Source organism: Verticillium dahliae, genomic scaffold (assembly GCF_000150675.1).
Source record: "Verticillium dahliae VdLs.17 supercont1.1 genomic scaffold, whole genome shotgun sequence".
Lineage (NCBI taxonomy): Eukaryota > Fungi > Ascomycota > Sordariomycetes > Glomerellales > Plectosphaerellaceae > Verticillium > Verticillium dahliae.
The window spans coordinates 502,765-520,451 of record NW_009276921.1 but is presented as its reverse complement, the minus strand read 5'-3'; the positions used below and the strand labels follow the sequence as shown (position 1 = coordinate 520,451).

Here is a 17,687-nt window from a genome sequence, read left to right as displayed (position 1 = left end):
ATGCTGCACGACTCTGACAGTGCTACTCTACTTTGTGATCCTCCGGATATAATACACAGCTTTAAAGAAGACAGTTTGGGGGTGCAGAGTCTCCACTGAGCGCCGGTTTGCTCTCATTATAAGATCGTCATTATAGTCATGCAGGCAGGCCATCATATGTGCGTCCCGGCAGGTGTATCGACAAGACAAAGAAAAAGACCAGATGGTGCGTGCAGGCCGGGTCTACCGTACATCGAGGAACAGATCGTCACCCCTCCTGGTCGGGGTAAGCGTAGGGTGCCATCCAGGGGTCGTCGGGGGCTGCAGCGACTGCTCGTCTCGGGAGAAGGTGTTGTTGCTGTTGTTTCTGCTGCTCTCCTGCTCGCCGTCGCGGTTGTCGCGGCGCCACCGGCTGCCTGCTGCCAACTCGTCGCTCTGCAGAGCCAGGCCGGCCGCGCGCTCGCTGCCCAGGCGCTTGGTCGCGAGGGAGGAGAACGAGGAGCACGAAGAGGACCCGTCGGAGCGATCCGGCCGCGGGAGACCAGGCCTCTGCTGCTGCATGTGCTGCTGCGGGTGCCAGTGGTACTGGTGCCGGTCGTGGTGCGTCCTGGGCGCCGTCGGCGCGGGGCCGTCGTCGTCCCCACGGCGCGCGGTAGGCGGTCGTGTTCTCGGGCGCCCCAGAGCGCGCGATGGATCTGGTGGACCAGTTGCGGATCTGTCGGTCCCTCTGTCTCGTATATCCTGGCGGCCTGCGCCTGCTGCAGCGGGACGTCGGCCCTCTGCGGTTGCGGCCGCTGAAGACGCAGTGGTTGCGGATGCGGCGAGGGCGACGGCGAGCGGGATGGCGGTACCATGCGCAACGTCGGCGAGCCTGTTCTGAACTGTGATGGATCGGGACGGGGAAGCGATGACAGCCCGCCTGGTGAGGGCGCAAGCTTCTTCCGGTCGGGATGCCGAGAGGGCACTACCTGACTTGCCATCTCGTTCGGACCTCTGGATGCCGCTCCAGCAGCCGGCTGCATCAGGCCGAGCGTCGGACTAGGCTGGCCGGGTGGGGATGCATACATAGGGCGTACGGGCGGCGGATGGACTTGCAGATTGGACCTGTTCAGCCGTCCGGGAATCGCAGGGTAGGAGACTGGGGACCGCCCAACACCCGAATACGGCGATTCGACCACGGGAGAGAGGCTGCCCGGCTCGGGTGCAGTACCATCGTCTCCATCGAAGCCCCCGCTCGAACTGGAAATGGTTGTAGCTGATTGTTGAGACTTGTAGGAATCGTGGCGGTCAGTGCCGTCCTGGCTGACTCCTTTTCGGTGTGAACGGCTCTGACTGAGGCTGTTGCTCCTGCGGCGCGGCGGTTCCGGGTGGGAGAAACTCATGGGAGGTACTTGGTGACCAGGTAGACTCTGGGCTTGGGCATTCTGCTCTGGTCCGGTTCCGGGCCAGACAGTCACGGGGCGAGCCGGTGGCACATCCTGAGCCGACTTGATGTGTGCTGGTGGTAGCAAACCCAGGCTCGTGGGCAGCGCAGGTCCCTTGGGTGCCGAAGGGGCCACTGGACTCCCGGCGCCGTGTCCGATGCCGACCTGTGAAGCTAGCGATGCGTTTACAGCCGCCAATCTGAATGTCTTTTCGCTGTTGGATGCAGTCAATGGTGTTGGTGCCTCCAGTTCAGCAAGCTCAGCAGCTTGGGCCTTTGACTTTGGGTTTCCGAGAACCCAATTGCCGTATGTGTCGGCAACATAATATGTTGTTGCAGATTGTGGGTTTGACGACGGAGGTCGCCAAACCTGTGAAAAACCTCGGCCCACCAGTGATGGGTGCCCAGAGCCATCCTCTTCGAATTCCGTCATGGTGCTCTCGCGGAGGTTCGCATGAACAGGTGGCGGCGCTGTCAGCTGCGCGACCTGAGCTGCTTGGATCTGAGAGTCTGTCTGGTGCTGGCGCTGTCTACCTTGCCCCTCGGATGCATGTAGGGTAGGAGGAGTCGATGATGTGAGGCTGACCTTGGGAATTGTCAACGACAGCATCGGCCTTGGTGGTGAGTCTGGCTTCGGCGGTAAAAGCCTCGAAGTTCTTCGGTGAAAGGGAGACTTTACGACCAGTCTCTGCTCACTTGTCGGACGTGACACGGCCAAGCCGATGGCGTCTGGACGCCAGCTTTTTCTTGAATAGTCAACAGGCCGAAGCAAGGGTGACTTGCCGTGGATGGGCGGGGAGATGTGGAAAACATTGTCCTGTGCCTCTTTGGGGTTGAAACCCCAGGAGTCACGATTGGTGATGGACGTCGACCTGTTGTCGGATCCAGAAAGCTGCCTCTTCCTCCTTCGCCTGGCGAGCACAAACGCTGCTATCAATATGCCTGCAACTGCTGCGACACCGACTGAGAGGCCGGCAAGCTGTGCTGTTCCGAGTCCACCAGATTCGTCATCGGTAGGCTCGGCTTGCGCAGGCCCTGGCGTAGGGGTAAATTGAGAGCTCGAAACATCAGTGGGAGTCAAATTTGAGGCGGACCCGGCTTCATTGGATGAAGCAGCCTCCCTGGTCGAAGTTGCCAGAGTTGTGATATGTGTTGTGCGACATGCTGACGTAGGCGTAGATGATGTTGTCGCCAATGAGGACCGCGTCGAAGAGCTTGAGGAGGTCTGGGGGGAAACCAGCTTGACGCCACCACCGGTAGCCGGAACGATGAAAATGGCCTCAATGGCCGTGTGTGTCGAGAGAGCGGCGCTGGGCTGACCAGAGCACATGAAATATGCTGTATCTATCGTGTTCCCTTTGGTGGTCTGTTAGCATTCACTTGTCCACGATGTTCCGCTGATCTGCCTCGGCTTCACGTACTGTCAATCTCCCCAGCTGCACAAGATCCTATCGACTGTTCCGCTTCGATACATTGAACTGCGCCCTCACCAATGGTGAATCCTGAAGTGCCCGTCTCAGCACACAGACACTCGAGTGAAGTAGTCGTGTCGCAAGACGTCTCGGCAAAGTTGTCGTTGAGAAAGGAGACGAGGCACCCGCTTGCGCAGTTTGGAACGAAGCGTGCGAGATGCCCCGTGAACTTGAATTGGTCCGCCGCAATGGCGATGCTGAATAGTGCAAAGGTCCAGAATAAGCTGGCAAGCGGCTTGGTGACCATCCTAGGAAGGGACATCTAACCCTGTTAAAGCTGCGCACAATGAAGCAATCGTCGCGTCAGCTCACCTGAAGACCTGTCCCATCCTTCATGCGTTGCAAGGAAATGGCGTTGAATCGCAGTTGGCTATTGAGAGTAGGAAACCCGCTAGGAGGTATGACCTGCGGCAGTACGATCTGATGGACGGTGTTGATTATAGAATATTGAGTTCCAAGCCATGAAAGATCAATAGAAAAGGGGGATATAGTTCAAGACGCCCAGCATCCCATGTTTGGAACAGAACCTGAAGCGGCTAGAGTTATGCTCGTAAGTCCGGTCCAAGGAAAAAAATACAAGCAGCAGAATGAAAAGAATTAAGCTTCGCTTGAAAAGAGAAATGGGGAGGAGAAGAGAGGAGAGAAGGAGGGGGGACCGGGCAAGTACGAGAAGATCGAGGGGCCCGGCGGTTCATGAAGAGACGGACATGCAGAGTGGTCGCGCCTGGCGACACGATGAAACTTGATAAACGACTAGATATACAAGCGGGTGGCCCGCGTCTACATGTACAGACCTGGTCTGCAACCATGACTGAGCCCCCGTCTCGGGGTTCTCAGATGCCGCTCGTCATCGTGGCGGGCTACAGACTCGGCGCCAACAGAAGTCCAGAAGTGACGGATGGCCACCTTGCTCTCGTGTGATGCGCGCTCTGGTTTCTGCAGTCGCGTTGCACCGCTGGCCCCTGGTGCCTGTTCGTTTGGGGGCGCCAGGATGCGGAAGATCGCCAGGGCTGACGAAGGGGTGGCCCAGTATCTCGGCGTCATTTACGCAGAACCTCTGAAAAGCGAGCGGAATAATCCGGTGGAGCGGACCAGACGCAAGCCTCTTGTCGCTGGATGCCTCACACACTCAAGTCTGGAACTCCAAGGAGCACTTGTCGGGCGCTCGCCAACAACAATGGTTGGCCGAGGCATGGCTGTTTCGGGGGCCAAGGTGTTCCATCTGGATGTAGGCTACAAGGCTCTGCGGTACATTTTCACCAGTCCAGCACACCACGGTGAAAAGTCCAAAGGCTGTCGTCCAATCGACTGGAGAGTATGAAGACGCTGGCATGCATCATGGCTGGTCGTGGTTGGATGTTGCCGATCCCGAATCTAGGCGCCCTGGTAATAAGCGCGTAGCGAAGCGCTGAGTCGAAATATGACGTCCGAGTCACGTGACGTGCCTCTATTGAGTCAGCCTTCTCGTCCAATCATCATAGCTCATTTGCCCGTTTCGTAGTCGCCCAGCAAGCCAAACGCTGTGAGTCTGCAGCCATGATGCTCACCGGCACGTTTCAAGGACGCTGTCAATCTCGTCCTGATAGTATGACGATACCGGAGTCTTGCAGTTTTCTTCTCAGAGACCGATGGCGGCCGTCAGTGGCACACAGTGACATGGGGTGTTCCTGAGTTGACTACGGAACAACCCCCAACGCAACCTGTCCATTGAATTCAGCTTGGGGCCGGATCGAGGAAATCGCGATCCGGGACGCGAATTAGACTTGGACTTGCAGATTGGTGACATGGCAGAACCAGATTCTTCCGTTCCGACGCCGCCCCCGTTCGGGCGTCCTTGGCCTCCATCGCTCACATGGCAGGAGAATGCATGAAGAAATAGCTCGTCGTTCCCGTAGTCTCATTCTTGGTATCTTGCGTGTCATTCGCTTCATCTACTTTTCACCAAAAACGGCCAGGCCATAGGCCTCACCTATGCGCAGCTCCCCCGGCGCCATGAACCACCCGCCCTCTCTTGCCTTTCCGTTTGCTGACCATGTTTACCACCGTAGGCTCGCCAGACTCTATGCGGACGTCGTCGCAGTGGGCTCGGCGCCTGGAGCCGCTTCGCTGGCAGCAGCAGCTCTGGCAGCATCTGTGGCACTCGGAGCAAACGCAGCCTTGGCACGGTTGGACTTGATGACCTTTTGCACAGCTTCTTCGGCAGAGTCCCAATCAGACGTGTCGAGCTGGACGAGATCGATTTGATACAGCTCAGCAATCGCCGACAGAGCCTGGAAGCTCTTCTTGTCCGAGACAAAGCTGATACTGACGCCGATGCGACCGAATCGGCCAGTTCGGCCAATTCGGTGAAGATAGGTCTCCGGGTCAGGCTCGGTATCGCCTCGTCCCTTCATGGGGATGTCGTAGTTGATCACCATCGAGACACTAGAAACGTCGATACCTCGGGCCAGCACATTGGTTGTGAGCAAAACCTTGGAACGGCCGCTTCGGAACTCTTCCAAAAGTCGGTCGCGATCGTTACCATCGAAAGCGCCGTGCAGTGCTGCCACTCGGTGACCATCTGCCTCCATGCGCTTCTGGATCTCATTGGCGCTCTCGCGAGTCTGTGGTAGAAATGTCAGCATGCAGGTCCCTGAGTACTGTGACTGACAAAACACGTACCCTGACGAAGATGACCGAGGAGCCGATAGTCATGAGGCCGTAGAGTTTGACAAGATTCTCGTATTTTGCATCTTCACTGTCACAGTCGATGTACATTTGCGAGATGCCAGACACTGTAAGCTCCGTGTGCTTGAGTCGGATCTGGTCAGCGCCCTGGGCAAACTTTTCGGCAAAGCCCATAACCTTGTCGGGGAACGTCGCAGAGAACAGGAGGATCTGAATGTTACGGGGTAGAGTACTGGACGGTGTTAAGGTTTGATCAGCCGTGCGGGGTGGCGAGCATGGAGCCTTACCTCTTGACCCGGACACACTGATCACCAAGGCCTTGCTGGTCCAGCATGCTGTCGGCCTCGTCAATGACGAGGAGACGAAGCTGGGAGACGTCGAGTTGCCGGCGGCGAGTAATGTCCATGACGGTACCGGGCGTGCCCACGATAACATTGGCCTGGACAGGAGCGCCACGCTCCAGAGCGCCTGGGAGAGCAGCCGCAACCTTGAGACCCTCACAAAAGTTTCCAATCTTGTTTATCACACCTTCGATCTGGCGAGCAAGCTCACGGCTGGGCGCGAGAACAAGGGCCTGAGGCTGGTTGGGTTGACTCAAGTCGATGCGAGACAAAATGGTGACGACAAAGGCAGCAGTCTTGCCGGTTCCCGACTGAGATTGCGCGATCATGTGACGAGGAGGGTTTTGGAGCATGAGAGGAAGGGCCTTCTCCTGGATCTTCGAAGGCTTGAAGTAGTTCAGGCTGAGGAGACCTTTGAGGATAGGCTCGGAGCTGTCATGACGAAAGTCAGAAACGATTCGGCATACTGCACCCGTTTGTGGGGGACGGAACGGACAGGTTCATTTCCTTGAAGGTCTTTGCTGAGTAAAGAGTGCTGTCGGGATTCTGTTGAAGATCACCCAATTTGATGTCGACATCGTAGCTGTTCTCGACGAGGCCCGAGTCTGCGCCGTCGAGCTGGGCATCCTCAAGGTTGGCAGGGTCGCCCTCAGCAGGAGGGTTCGTGGGGGGGTTGGCGTCGGCCATTGCGCTTCGTCTATTCGAAAAGGAAACACCAGGCGGCTGTGTCCCAAGGTGATGGGCTGGTCGGAGCCGATTGATTGCACAGCCAGGTCGTTGCTGCTGCTGCCAAGTGCGTTAGACGAGGAGGGGCGGTGATGGGGAAGCTGTGAGTCGGCGCGATTTCATGCGCGAGGATAGAGGTGGGGGCAGACGTACTGGGCTAACACGAACTGTATGGTCGCTGAAGAACCTTGGTCTCAGCACGAAGAAAATGGTAAAATCGTGCTTTCGAACTGTGTCGCGCTGGTTAATGCAAAGGTGTCAAAGACTTGACAAGATCCGATTCCAAATTTGGGTGGAAATTCTAGGAGCTCCTTTCCAGGTGTTGCCTGACAGGAGCGGCAAACATGGCGGGGCAACAGCTCAGATCAGGTACCTCGCCAGGCACTGCTGGTGCTGGGCGCGGGGCATCGCGGGCGTTTTGCCGAAGATCTACCGTTTGAAGGAGCCCAGGCGTGCTTGCCTATGGATGCAGAAGGCAGCTCCAGGTACCAATGACTATCCCTGAATGACCTTCCACTTTCCCCACATCCATTGATGGGCCGACAGTCGGTCGTCAGACCATTGGACCGAGCATCCGGGAAAAAGCCACAGGTGACGGAGGGTAGAGGTACCTAAGGTTAGGGACTTGGGCAAAGTATGGCCGGCCAGTTGTGCCTGACGTGGGGACAAGATCGACCCGGACAACCAGGAGCCTCCCACAACTACCTGCCCTTCCTTGCCTTCCAAGGTAGCTATGTACAGAGAGAGGCACGGAAGGAAGGCTGACGACGTCCTGGCTTCGTAATCTACCTACCTTACCTTACCTTACTTCACGTCCCGAAAGAGTTCTGCTCGAACTGGATGCCTTACCTTGATCACATTTAACCTTTCTGCATCTGTTCCCATCACGAGTCTGTCTGTCAACCTATTTGACGTAGGTCAGGTAGCCAAACTGAAATCCACCCGTCTGCTGCCTCAACCCGTCTTGGACCTACGTCGACTTATCTACCTACATCCATCTCTCCAAGGCACCTCCAACTGAGGTGGTGCGCCTGTGCCTCGCATTCGCAGCTTCTCGTTGGTGCCCACACCACTCCAACTCGACTGCAGCCAGTCCTTCCGCTTCGGGGCTCCGTGCCGTACGAACGACGCTTTAGCTCTGCCACTCTGGCTACCTACCAAGAGGTACTTTCGGCCCTCCAACCCAGGCGGGGTTCATTTGAGGCCAGCACTGCCCACCCACCCAGCTTCTCGACGCTTTGCGCATTGATCTGTCTCTCGAGACTCTTCAATCACTTGTCGCATGCGCGCATTGGGCTTCAAGAGTCTCCAAAATGGCTGAAGTGGACGCTCTGCCCACGTTTGGCGCCGAATTGAAGGTACGTTCCAGACAGTCACAGCATCATACACGCACCCGCGCGCACATGCACACATGCTTCGTTGCTCCCATCTCTGCCCCCCCTCGCCTCTGACCATGGACTGCGCCTTACACGGTTTCATAGGATGGCTTCAAGCCCGCGAACGCGTGGGTCAGCCACGGCATCACCTGGCTCGAAGACATACAACAGTTCTACCGCGAACGAAGCGCCATCGAGAAGGAGTATTCTGGAAAGCTGAATGCACTGGCGAAGAAGTACTTTGAGAAGAAGAATAAGAAGACAGCGGCCCTCAGCGTAGGCGACACGCCCACCATGACGCCTGGCTCTCTGGAGAGCGCATCCTTGACGACCTGGACGACGCAGCTGACAACGCTGGAAAATCGCGCCGACCAACATGATCGATATGCCAACAATCTCGTCTCGCAAGTGGCCGAACCTCTGCGGTTCCTCGGCACGCGCTTCGAAGAGCTTCGTAAACGCCACGCCGACTTTGCGGCCAAACTTGAAGCCGAGCGCGATGCCCAATACGCCGATCTTCGGAAGGTCAAGGCCAAGTACGACGCATCGTGCCAAGAGGTGGAGAGTAAGCGCAAGAAGGCCGAATCCTCCTACGACAAGGCCAAGGCGCAGAGCTCGTACCAACAGCACATTTATGACATGAACAATGTCAAGAATACATATCTCATCGCCATCAACGTAACAAATAAGCAAAAGGAGCAGTACTACCACGAATACGTCCCCGAGGTCATGGACAGCTTGCAAGACTTGTCTGAATTCCGAACCGTCAAACTGAATGGCTTGTGGACGGTGGCGTCGCAACTCGAAGCCGGTCTCCTCCACCAGGGACATGGTTTGATGGAGACATTAACGTCGGAAATTACTCGAAACCAACCGCATCTCGACTCTCTGATGTACATGCAGCACAACGTGGGCACCTGGCAGGAACCCGCCGACAAGACATTTGAGCCGAGTCCCGTGTGGCACGACGATGACTTGATGGTGGTCGACGAGTTTGCCAAGGTTTTCTTGCGCAATGTACTGGGCAAGTCCAAGGGTCAGCTGGGTGACCTTCGCCGTGAAGTGGACAAGAAGAGGCGGGAGGTTGAGGGCGTGAAGACACTCAAGCAGCGAGTCCGCAACGGCGCCGAAAAGAAGGACGAGGTCACTGTTGTGACGCAGCTCTTTGCTCTACAGGAGGAACTGCATGCTGTGGACAGGAAGAGAGTGACGGCAGAAGTCGAAACGTCAACCATTACCTCGGTCGTCGGCGACGTGACGCTGGGTGCCAAAAACCACAACTTCAAGGGCCAGACCTTCAAGATTCCGACCAACTGCGATCTCTGCGGCGAGAGGATCTGGGGCTTGTCTGCCAAGGGGTTCGATTGCAGGGACTGTGGCTACACGTGCCACAGCAAGTGCGAGATGAAGGTGCCCGCCGACTGTCCCGGCGAGCAGACGAAAGAGGACCGCAAGAAGCTCAAGGCGGAGCGGCAGGGTGCCGCAAATGCGCTGCTCAAGCCTTCCAATGGGACGTCAGGTCACGCGGCAGAACTACCGAGCCTCAGCAGGACAAACACGATGAACTCGTTGAGCTCAGGATATGCACATAGCGCCCAGCGATCCGTTTCCGGCTCCATCTCGGGTCCCCGATCACCAATAGATGAGACGCCACCGCCAGTTGAGCCGACGAGCCCAAGACCGACGACGGCCGCGCCATCGACCGTCAGTACGGCGACGGCGCGCAAAAACCGCATCATGGCCCCGCCCCCGACTGCATACATTAGCGAACTGCCTGGCAGTGCCCCCAACGGGTCATCGTCGAGCGCAGACCACCAGAGTGGCAAAATGCTGTATAGTTTCGAAGCCTCGGGCGATGGAGAGCTCAGCGTAGCCGAAGGACGCGAAGTCATTCTGCTCGAGCCTGATGGTACGTGGGAGCTATTCACAACTGACACTTGACTGCTACAGGCGCTGACGTGATCTGCAGATGGATCGGGATGGCTCAAGGTTCGTGCTGGCTACAAAGAGGGCTTGGTGCCGGCCACATACGTCGAGATTTTGGCAGCACCGACTCCAGCACCAGTCATAGCGCAGCACACGGGGGCTTCAGGCCGGCCAGACTCGACGTATAGCAACTCTGGGTCGTCCGTTGGGACTGCGGGCATGGCGAAGAAGAAGGGACCGGCGGTGGCGCCGAAGCGGGGAGCGAAGAAGCTCAAGTACGTCGAGGCGATTTACGAATACACAGCACAGAGCGACACGGAGCACAGCATGGTCGAGGGAGAGAGGTTTGTGCTCATCAAGGAGGATCCAGGCGACGGATGGGCCGAGGTCGAAAAGGGGGGTCAAATCAAGAGTGTTCCGGCGAGCTACGTGCAGGTCGTCTAGGAGGCACTTGCAGCGGGGGAGAAGGAGGAGGGCGGCCAAGCGCGGTGTGGCCCCGAGACGGTCGGATCGCCGCGCCGTCAAGCACAAGTCGAGGCCAGAGCGGAGAATCATCCGAACCGAAGCACGCCGACACGAGCGGCTCGGGGCCAGACGGCTGCTTCAGCCTCAACATGGCGCGCCGAGGGATTGACGAAAGTAACGAGTGTACGGCTGGTACGGCGCGACTCGGGACTCCGAGAGCGACGCATGAAACGGCGGAGCGAGCATGGAACATTGTTGGCGCCGACGTGCCGAGCTATTGATTGATGGACAGAGCAGGCAGTCTTTGAACGCAGGGGCCCAGCCGGCACATTGTATCATGTACGCGTATGGCCCGAGTATAAACGTATGGTAGAGCAGCCATCCATCGGCGCAAGGCGGGCGGTAAAGGAAAGGATGGGGGGCTGTCTGTCACCTTGGTGTCACCTTAGATTGTAGTTTCTGATCACACATTCATTCAGTTTCGAGCACTGTCCTCTGAGTTTTGGCGGTGCCGTGTGACAAACCGGCCATAGGGGTTATAAGAATGAAGCGACAAGGGCTCAACCTGGTCGGGGCGCCAAAGTCAGATGGACGGGCGGCGACGATGGGACGGCATAGCGCGTGCGCGTCATCGTGGGAGGCTAGCAGCAGCGGGAGCATCGTCAAGCAAGGTGCCTCGAGCAATAAGGTAGGCAAGGTATGTTGCGGCGCAGCGGGTGACGATGCACTGGCGCAAGCTTCTTTGCGAGGGAGGGCAGAATGGGGGGGCCAATGGCGGGTTGGCAGTGGACAGGGTGGAAGCTGCCCACAAGGAGGTACAGGTACGATACCTTGGTGATCAGGTACCTAGGACCTACCGGGTAACTAAGGTAGCAGGATCAATTGAACAGGAGCTGCTTGCTGTTGCAGGGTGGGGGCTCCAGCCGAGCTTAAATTACAAGGACCGACCTGCTTGCCTGCCTCTCTGTCCGAAGAGATCGGGCTCTTCCAACTTGCCACGGACAAACCGGGGATGACGGACCTAAGATTGCGTTCGACCGGAAGTTGATTGCTGTCTTCCTTGGCGCACCACAGAGTGTGTCATGACGCCCAAGGCGAAGAGGCCGATCAATCTTGGACTGGCAAGCACAGCCCCAATAACTAGGACCGCGTCGAATGGGCCGAAGTATTTGGGGAGGGGTGGAGGACTCTTATTTTTTTTTCCCACCCTCACAGACGGCCGTTGCTGCTGGCTGGCGTCTTGGCTGGACGAGCGAGAGAAGACGCGTCGTGGGTGCATATCGTATTTTCTCGAAACCGATGAGCGATGCGGATGGATGTGTGCCAATGCGGGCCCCCTCCCCTGGTTGCATGGCGACTGGCAGCGATGTTGGGACTAGTGCGTCATTAAGGTTGGTGACAGGGGGGGCATGTTAGTGGCGGGAGCTCGCTCATCGCTCATCGCTCATTGGGACCTAGGTGGCCTGCGATAACAGGTACCACGACCACCGCTACTTTCCGGGGAAAGCACGACGAGTGCAGGGGTGGAGGGAGGAAAGAACATGTCCAGGCCGAACCACAAGAATCCAAGGGAGTCGCTGGACGGTCTCACAGGTTGGCTGATTGACTGCCTCACAGTGGTACAGGAACAAAGGTCAATCTCCTCGGCGCAAAGAGACAATGGGTGACAGCGTAAGAGGCAGGTTTGATGAGCACGCCTTCCTCAGACTAGCAACGCTGCACAAGGGGAAGTACCGGGCAGGGACGAGGCATTAGGACAAAACAAACTGGGAAGGCACGATGTCTTGGCAGCGCACCCATGGTGGGCAGCACCAAGGCGCCAACAACCTGCACGCCTCTGGGCTACTCTGGGCTACACTGGGCTACTCTGGGCACCCGCATCATGCCATCAGGACAAGAAGACCCGTCCCTTCCTGCTCATTCTCCCCTCGTGCCTCCTTCTCTCTTCTCCTCCTCCTCCACCTCCTCATCGGGCTTTTACCACCTTCTAATTCCACGAGACGACGCGTAGAAGGGTCAACTCGCTCGCTTTTTGGTTGACTTGCCTCGCTCGCTCCTGCCATTGTCGCCTTTTACCAACATTCGCTGTCACTTCACTCTGTCCCAACACTCTCTCGGGACCCTTTCTTTTTTCTTTCCCCTCTCCGCTCATCCCGGCAGTATCACCACGAATCGATTGCAAAGAAACATAAAATGAAGGCCGCTATTCTTTCCGCCCTTGCGGCTGTCACCATCGCCGATGCTGCCTCCAAGACGACCCGGCAGACACCCGACAGGACTCGCTCCCTGCCCGCCATATCCGTCTCTGGCAATGCATTTTGGGCCGACGGCGAGCGCTTCTACATCAGGGGCATCGACTACCAGCCCGGTGGTGCGGCCGCTAACGAGGACCCTCTCATCGACACGGAGGTCTGCACCCGCGACATTGAGCGCTTCCGCCGTCTCGGCGTCAACGCCGTCCGCGTTTACTCCCTCGACAACAATGAGAACCACGACGAGTGCATGGACCTGCTGGCCGACGCCGGCATCTACCTCATGGCTGATGTGAACAGCCCCGAGTACTCCATCAACCGCGAGGAGCCTCACCCCTCTTACAACGCAGACTACCTCCAATCCGTCTTCGCCACGGTCGAGATGTTCGCCCAGTACGACAACACCATGCTCTTCTTCTCCGGCAACGAGGTTGTCGACAACGAGAACAACACGGATTCCGCTCCCTACGTCAAGGCCACGACCCGCGACATCAAGAACTACCTGCGCGCCCGCGGCCTGCGCCAGGTCCCCGTCGGCTACTCGGCCGCCGATGTTGCCTCCAACCGCAAGCAGACCGCCGACTACTTCAACTGCGGCAGTGACGATGCCCGCAGTGACTTCTTCGCCTTCAACGACTACTCGTGGTGCAACACGGACTTCCTGACGGCTGGCTGGGACCAGAAGGTCCAGAACTTTACCGACTATGGTCTGCCCATCTTGTGAGTATCGTCATGTCTCGTGCGCCTCTTGACCGTGCTGGACTGACCTCTCTGCGGCCTCTCCGAGTTTGGTTGCATCACCAACGGCGAGCGCACCTTTGGTGAAATCGAGTCCCTCATGCACAGCAACATGACGTCCGTGTACTCGGGCGGCATGATGTACGAGTACTCCATGGAGGACAACGACTACGGCATTGTCGACATTGAGAGCAACGGCGAGATTGAGGAGCGTGACGAGTTCCAGAACCTTGCCGACGCCTTCAGCCGCTGGCCCGCTCCCAGCGGCAGCGGCAGCCCCGCCCACTCCACCACCCACTCCGTCTCTTGCCCGTCGCAAAACTCGCTGTGGGAGGTTGATGGTGATGAGATCCCCACCATGCCGGAGGAGGCCGAGCAGTACATGCAGAACGGCGCCGGCGAGGGTCCCGGCCTCCGCGGGCCCGGATCCCAGAACGCCCCCGACAGCGGCACCTCGACCGGCGGCATCGCCAGCGGTGCGCCCTCGCCCACGGGCAGCGAGGCCCCTCGTCGCAGCAACGACAACGGCGGCAGTGAGGATAGCAACAACGACAGCGCCGCCCGCGGTCTCGTCATTGAGAAGGACATTCTCATGGTGACTGGTGCCGTCGTCGCCTTCACGCTCTTCGGCGCTGTCCTTCTATAAAGACGTGTGTCTTGGAAGAAATCGGGTCAGAGGAGCTTCTTGGCTTTTTTTTCGGGGGTTGTTTCAAGAGGCTTTCGGGCCCCATCTGGTTTGCTCTATGAGATGGAGTTGATTTGCCGTCGACCAGCGCTAGATGCTGCTTCGTCGGGGGCCGTGATGACTGGCGTCCGGTTTGCGAGGAGGCTCTCTTGTAAGGGTCAGCTGTATACACATGTACATACCTTTTTTTGGCACACGCACAGCAACACGGTATAATGCACATGAACTCGGTTGTGAGACCTCTTACCTATCAGTGCCTACCTCACGCGTCATGGCGTGGAATATCGAGATTCATCACCTCATCCGTTCCAGTCTACGTTCTTTCAAGGTAGGACAAGTGACTAGGTTTCCGAGTCTGCTTACGAGCTAACAACAACCTTAAGCTGCAGCGTGCCACCTCTAGGTCATGCATCTCAATCTCCTTTTCCTTTCCCTTTTGGTGGCCCTGGGTACATCGGCCTGACCTTGGAAGTCCGCATGCGTGAGCTGTCCTGCTCCACCGCCAGTTCATCGGCGCTTGTATCCGACTTTACGTAGCTGGGCTCATCCTCCTCCTCCTGCTCTTCTCGCACAGTCTGGCCGAGGACGCATTCACGCTCCACATACGGGTCTGCCGTGGTCCAGCTGTGGTGGCTGTTGGCAGATGTGTTCGCAGCTTGGCGCCTCAGATTGTCCAGCTCCACGTCATTGCTGCCGCCGGAACCGCCGCTGCGGTGCAAATGTCCTCGCCGCGTACTCTCGGTCACGCTGCGTTGGCTGGGTGATCGTGACACAAGTTCCCGAACATCACGCACAACGTCAAGCGCTGCTCGACCAGCGCTGACATTGGCGTCAACGAGCTTGTTCTTTCGTCGAATCTCGGTCCAGCGCGTCATGGGGCCCAGTTCGAGGATATTCATACGGCGCGTCTTGGCTACCGGATTGCCAATGACGATCGGACGCCACGGCTCGTCTTCGGCCACGGCATCATCGGTTCTGGGTGTGCCTCCCGGCAACGAGGCCCGGCGGTGTAACGATTTGCGACGGACTTCAGTCCAGCGGTCCATCTCAAAAGACTTGCACGCTGGAATGATTTGGACCTCCTTGAATCGGATGAGTCCAATGAGAAGGAGTAATGTCAAGACGAACAGTATGCCTGCCACCACACCTGTCGCGGCTCGCTGCCCGAGGTTTCGCAGAGAGAGGCCGCCAAGAGTCGAGGCTCCTGCTGCAAAGACAAAGGCAAAGGTGTGGCACAGGGCAAGGCCAGCACTGACTCTGGGGAATGAGGAATAATTTGTCCTCTTCTTGGACGTGGCCGATTCCTCCCGCGGATGTCCAATCATTCCTGGCTGCAGGTCAGATGTGTCAAAAGTTTCCATGATGAACCCGTTGCACTCAGAAATGGCCAGGCAGGAAAGGAACCCTATCAGGGCGGCGATGATGGCGGGAACGCTCGGGTGCATCGGGGGGCCCTCCGAAACCATGGTGTAGATAAGGCCAGCCAGAGGGAGGCCAATTGCGAATATGGTACGGCGGAGGAGATGAGATGTCCAGAGGAATTTGTTGTCAAGGGTCATCCTGCTGGTATTCTGCTCACGATGCCGCGCTCGCGAGAAAATGTTGGCTTTCTGGAACGGAATCCCCACGAGCGCTCCCAAGGCGATGGCAGCAACCATGAGGCCGACGAATGGCGACCGCATCCTGTAGAATCTCGAGGACAACGATCCCAGAAACAATATGATGAGCACGACTTGAGCGTAGATCCAACCGACATAGATAGCCATGACGGCGAAACCGGGCTGGCAGAGCATCTCGAGCGAAAGGAGTACGCCATGCCAGACCTCCTGTCCCCACCATTTGGGCCCTGTCTTTATCCTGTGCATCATGACCTCCCCTCGTGCAAGGCGCCGGGAGATGGCCGTTTCGGTCCGGACTTCTGCAACAGATCGTCGGAATGCGGATCTTCTGACTTCGGGACAAATTGTGTTCAGCAAGAGGGTAATGACAATGAGTATGATACTCAGGTAGAAGCCCCATGCAGGCCGAAGACCGTCGATAATCGCAGCACCTAGAAGGAAGCCGATACTGAGGGAACCAATCCAACACCATGTCCAGATTCCGAGCCAGGCACCGAGTCCTCCTCCGTGTCTCCTGACGTCGTGCTCGTCGACGACCTCCTGATGAGGGTTGCCACTCATCAGAGAAGCACCGAAGAGGTCTGTCAACATGGAGTGAAAGTTCATGCTCGAGAACCCAAGCGAGATTCCCATCAGACTGCGGGGGATCAGTAACACCAATCTCTAGGCGGATATGTTCTGAAATCTCTGGGCATAGACCGCCAGTGCCTGTGGGAATAGGAGACCCAGGGAGACAATGAGGCCGCCCAAAATATATGGCTTTCTGCCATGGAGCAGGGGTAGTGGCCAGCAGAAGAATGTAGGCAAGGCCATCCCGAGAAAACATCCAACATTGCCGTAGACGGTTGCGTGCGTGGTGTCGAGAATGTAGTACTGGATGGAAGGGACGATACCGGCGTAGATGCCCAGAATCACTCCAGTCAGTGCAGTGCTTGTACACGCGACCATGGCCACAAACTGCTTGCGGGCGGGTGACCAGTCCCGTGCGATGGGTTGTCGTCGATGTGACTTTGGCAGATTGAAAGCTCGGACGCCAGGCAAACTGACATGAGATTTGTTACGAAGGCTAATGCCGCGACCGTGGCGTATTCCGCGGCCTGCAGCATCATCGTCCGGAAGATCTCCGTCGTTGCTCCCCTCTCCTGCCCGTCGGTTCGCCAACCTGGTGCGGATCGACCCATCTTCCTTGCGCGGTGTGCCGTATTGGGTCATGAAATCTATGACATCTGCCCCGTCGGATGACTCTTCGGGTCTGTTGATTCCTGGGCATGTATGGAAGGGTTCGGGCACGGGTTGTTGACGACGAGTTGCTCGTGGCATGCTTGATGAACGCACGGGGATTCGACGAACCTCGTTTTCAGGCAATATCAAACAAGCCTCATCTGTGCAGGGTACACAGTTCCCGCAACCGGTTTGCGTTGTCGGGGTCAGCATCGGTTTTCGCATTGACGGCTGTGAGTTCTGGTGGCCAACAAGGTCACGTAGGCAGGGATGATTCGGCATCGGCAGTGTGGCAGCTCGTACGTACTTGCGCTTTTTCAAGTCATCAAGATCGTCCAGGTCAATAGTCTCCAGATTTGTAAGTATGTCGTCGTTTGGGGTGGTCCTAGCCCCACCAGACTCGGGGTTTGAGAGCAACGGTGACTTCGCTGAGTCTTGCTGCGTGGCCTCCTGATGATCAACAATCTGGCAAGCTACCGCAAGAGCTTCATCCAGGAGACGCTCCATCTCGTTGACGGCCTGCTTGAAGGCACCGGGTTCGATTTTCGATGGAGGTAAGGTGGATTCGCGTGTCAAACTGCGAGGGGACATGGATCTTCGAGCAGACGCCGTGGGAAGCGGCTCCGTGTTCTCGTTGCTGCCTCTTCCGCGTGGCATACTTTCGAATCGTTCGGGACGCTCAGTCAACGCTGCGCTGTATCCGTCACGGTTGAGCAATAAATCTCGGAGCCATTTCGCTGTGCGTCTGTAATCGAGAGCATGCACCCTTGGTGGCTGTGGATTTGGTGGGTGGAGAT

General features: G+C 57.5%; 5 protein-coding genes across 5 annotated transcripts in view; 2 read left to right on the top strand and 3 right to left on the bottom strand.

The window, feature by feature from the left end:
• Nucleotides 1-222: 222 nt before the first annotated feature.
• VDAG_00147 (uncharacterized protein) lies at nt 223-3,121 on the bottom strand (the record flags this gene model as incomplete). Its single annotated transcript, XM_009651524.1, has 3 exons — nt 223-860; nt 971-2,746; nt 2,824-3,121. 3 exons carry the CDS (start codon nt 3,119-3,121, stop codon nt 223-225), a joined length of 2,712 nt encoding a protein of 903 aa, XP_009649819.1.
• Nucleotides 3,122-4,934: 1,813 nt separating this feature from the next.
• Nucleotides 4,935-6,569, bottom strand: VDAG_00146 (ATP-dependent RNA helicase DBP5; the record flags this gene model as incomplete). The annotated part of the gene is made up of 4 exons (XM_009651523.1): nt 4,935-5,477; nt 5,536-5,773; nt 5,829-6,314; nt 6,379-6,569. 4 exons carry the CDS (start codon nt 6,567-6,569, stop codon nt 4,935-4,937), a joined length of 1,458 nt encoding a protein of 485 aa, XP_009649818.1.
• Nucleotides 6,570-7,921: 1,352 nt separating this feature from the next.
• Nucleotides 7,922-10,354, top strand: VDAG_00145 (BZZ1 protein; the record flags this gene model as incomplete). Its single annotated transcript, XM_009651522.1, has 3 exons — nt 7,922-7,966; nt 8,090-9,893; nt 9,954-10,354. 3 exons carry the CDS (start codon nt 7,922-7,924, stop codon nt 10,352-10,354), a joined length of 2,250 nt encoding a protein of 749 aa, XP_009649817.1.
• A 2,214-nt stretch (nt 10,355-12,568) lies between these two features.
• Nucleotides 12,569-14,011, top strand: VDAG_00144 (1,3-beta-glucanosyltransferase gel1; the record flags this gene model as incomplete). Its single annotated transcript, XM_009651521.1, has 2 exons — nt 12,569-13,312; nt 13,415-14,011. 2 exons carry the CDS (start codon nt 12,569-12,571, stop codon nt 14,009-14,011), a joined length of 1,341 nt encoding a protein of 446 aa, XP_009649816.1.
• Nucleotides 14,012-14,463: 452 nt separating this feature from the next.
• Nucleotides 14,464-17,687, bottom strand: part of VDAG_00143 (uncharacterized protein) — a gene marked incomplete at both ends in the record, with an annotated part of 4,781 nt that continues 1,557 nt past the window's right edge. The window contains 2 exons of the mRNA XM_009651520.1: nt 14,464-16,250; nt 16,494-17,664. Coding sequence (XP_009649815.1) covers nt 14,464-16,250; nt 16,494-17,664 — 2,958 coding nt within the window. The remainder of the gene's footprint in view (nt 16,251-16,493; nt 17,665-17,687) is intronic.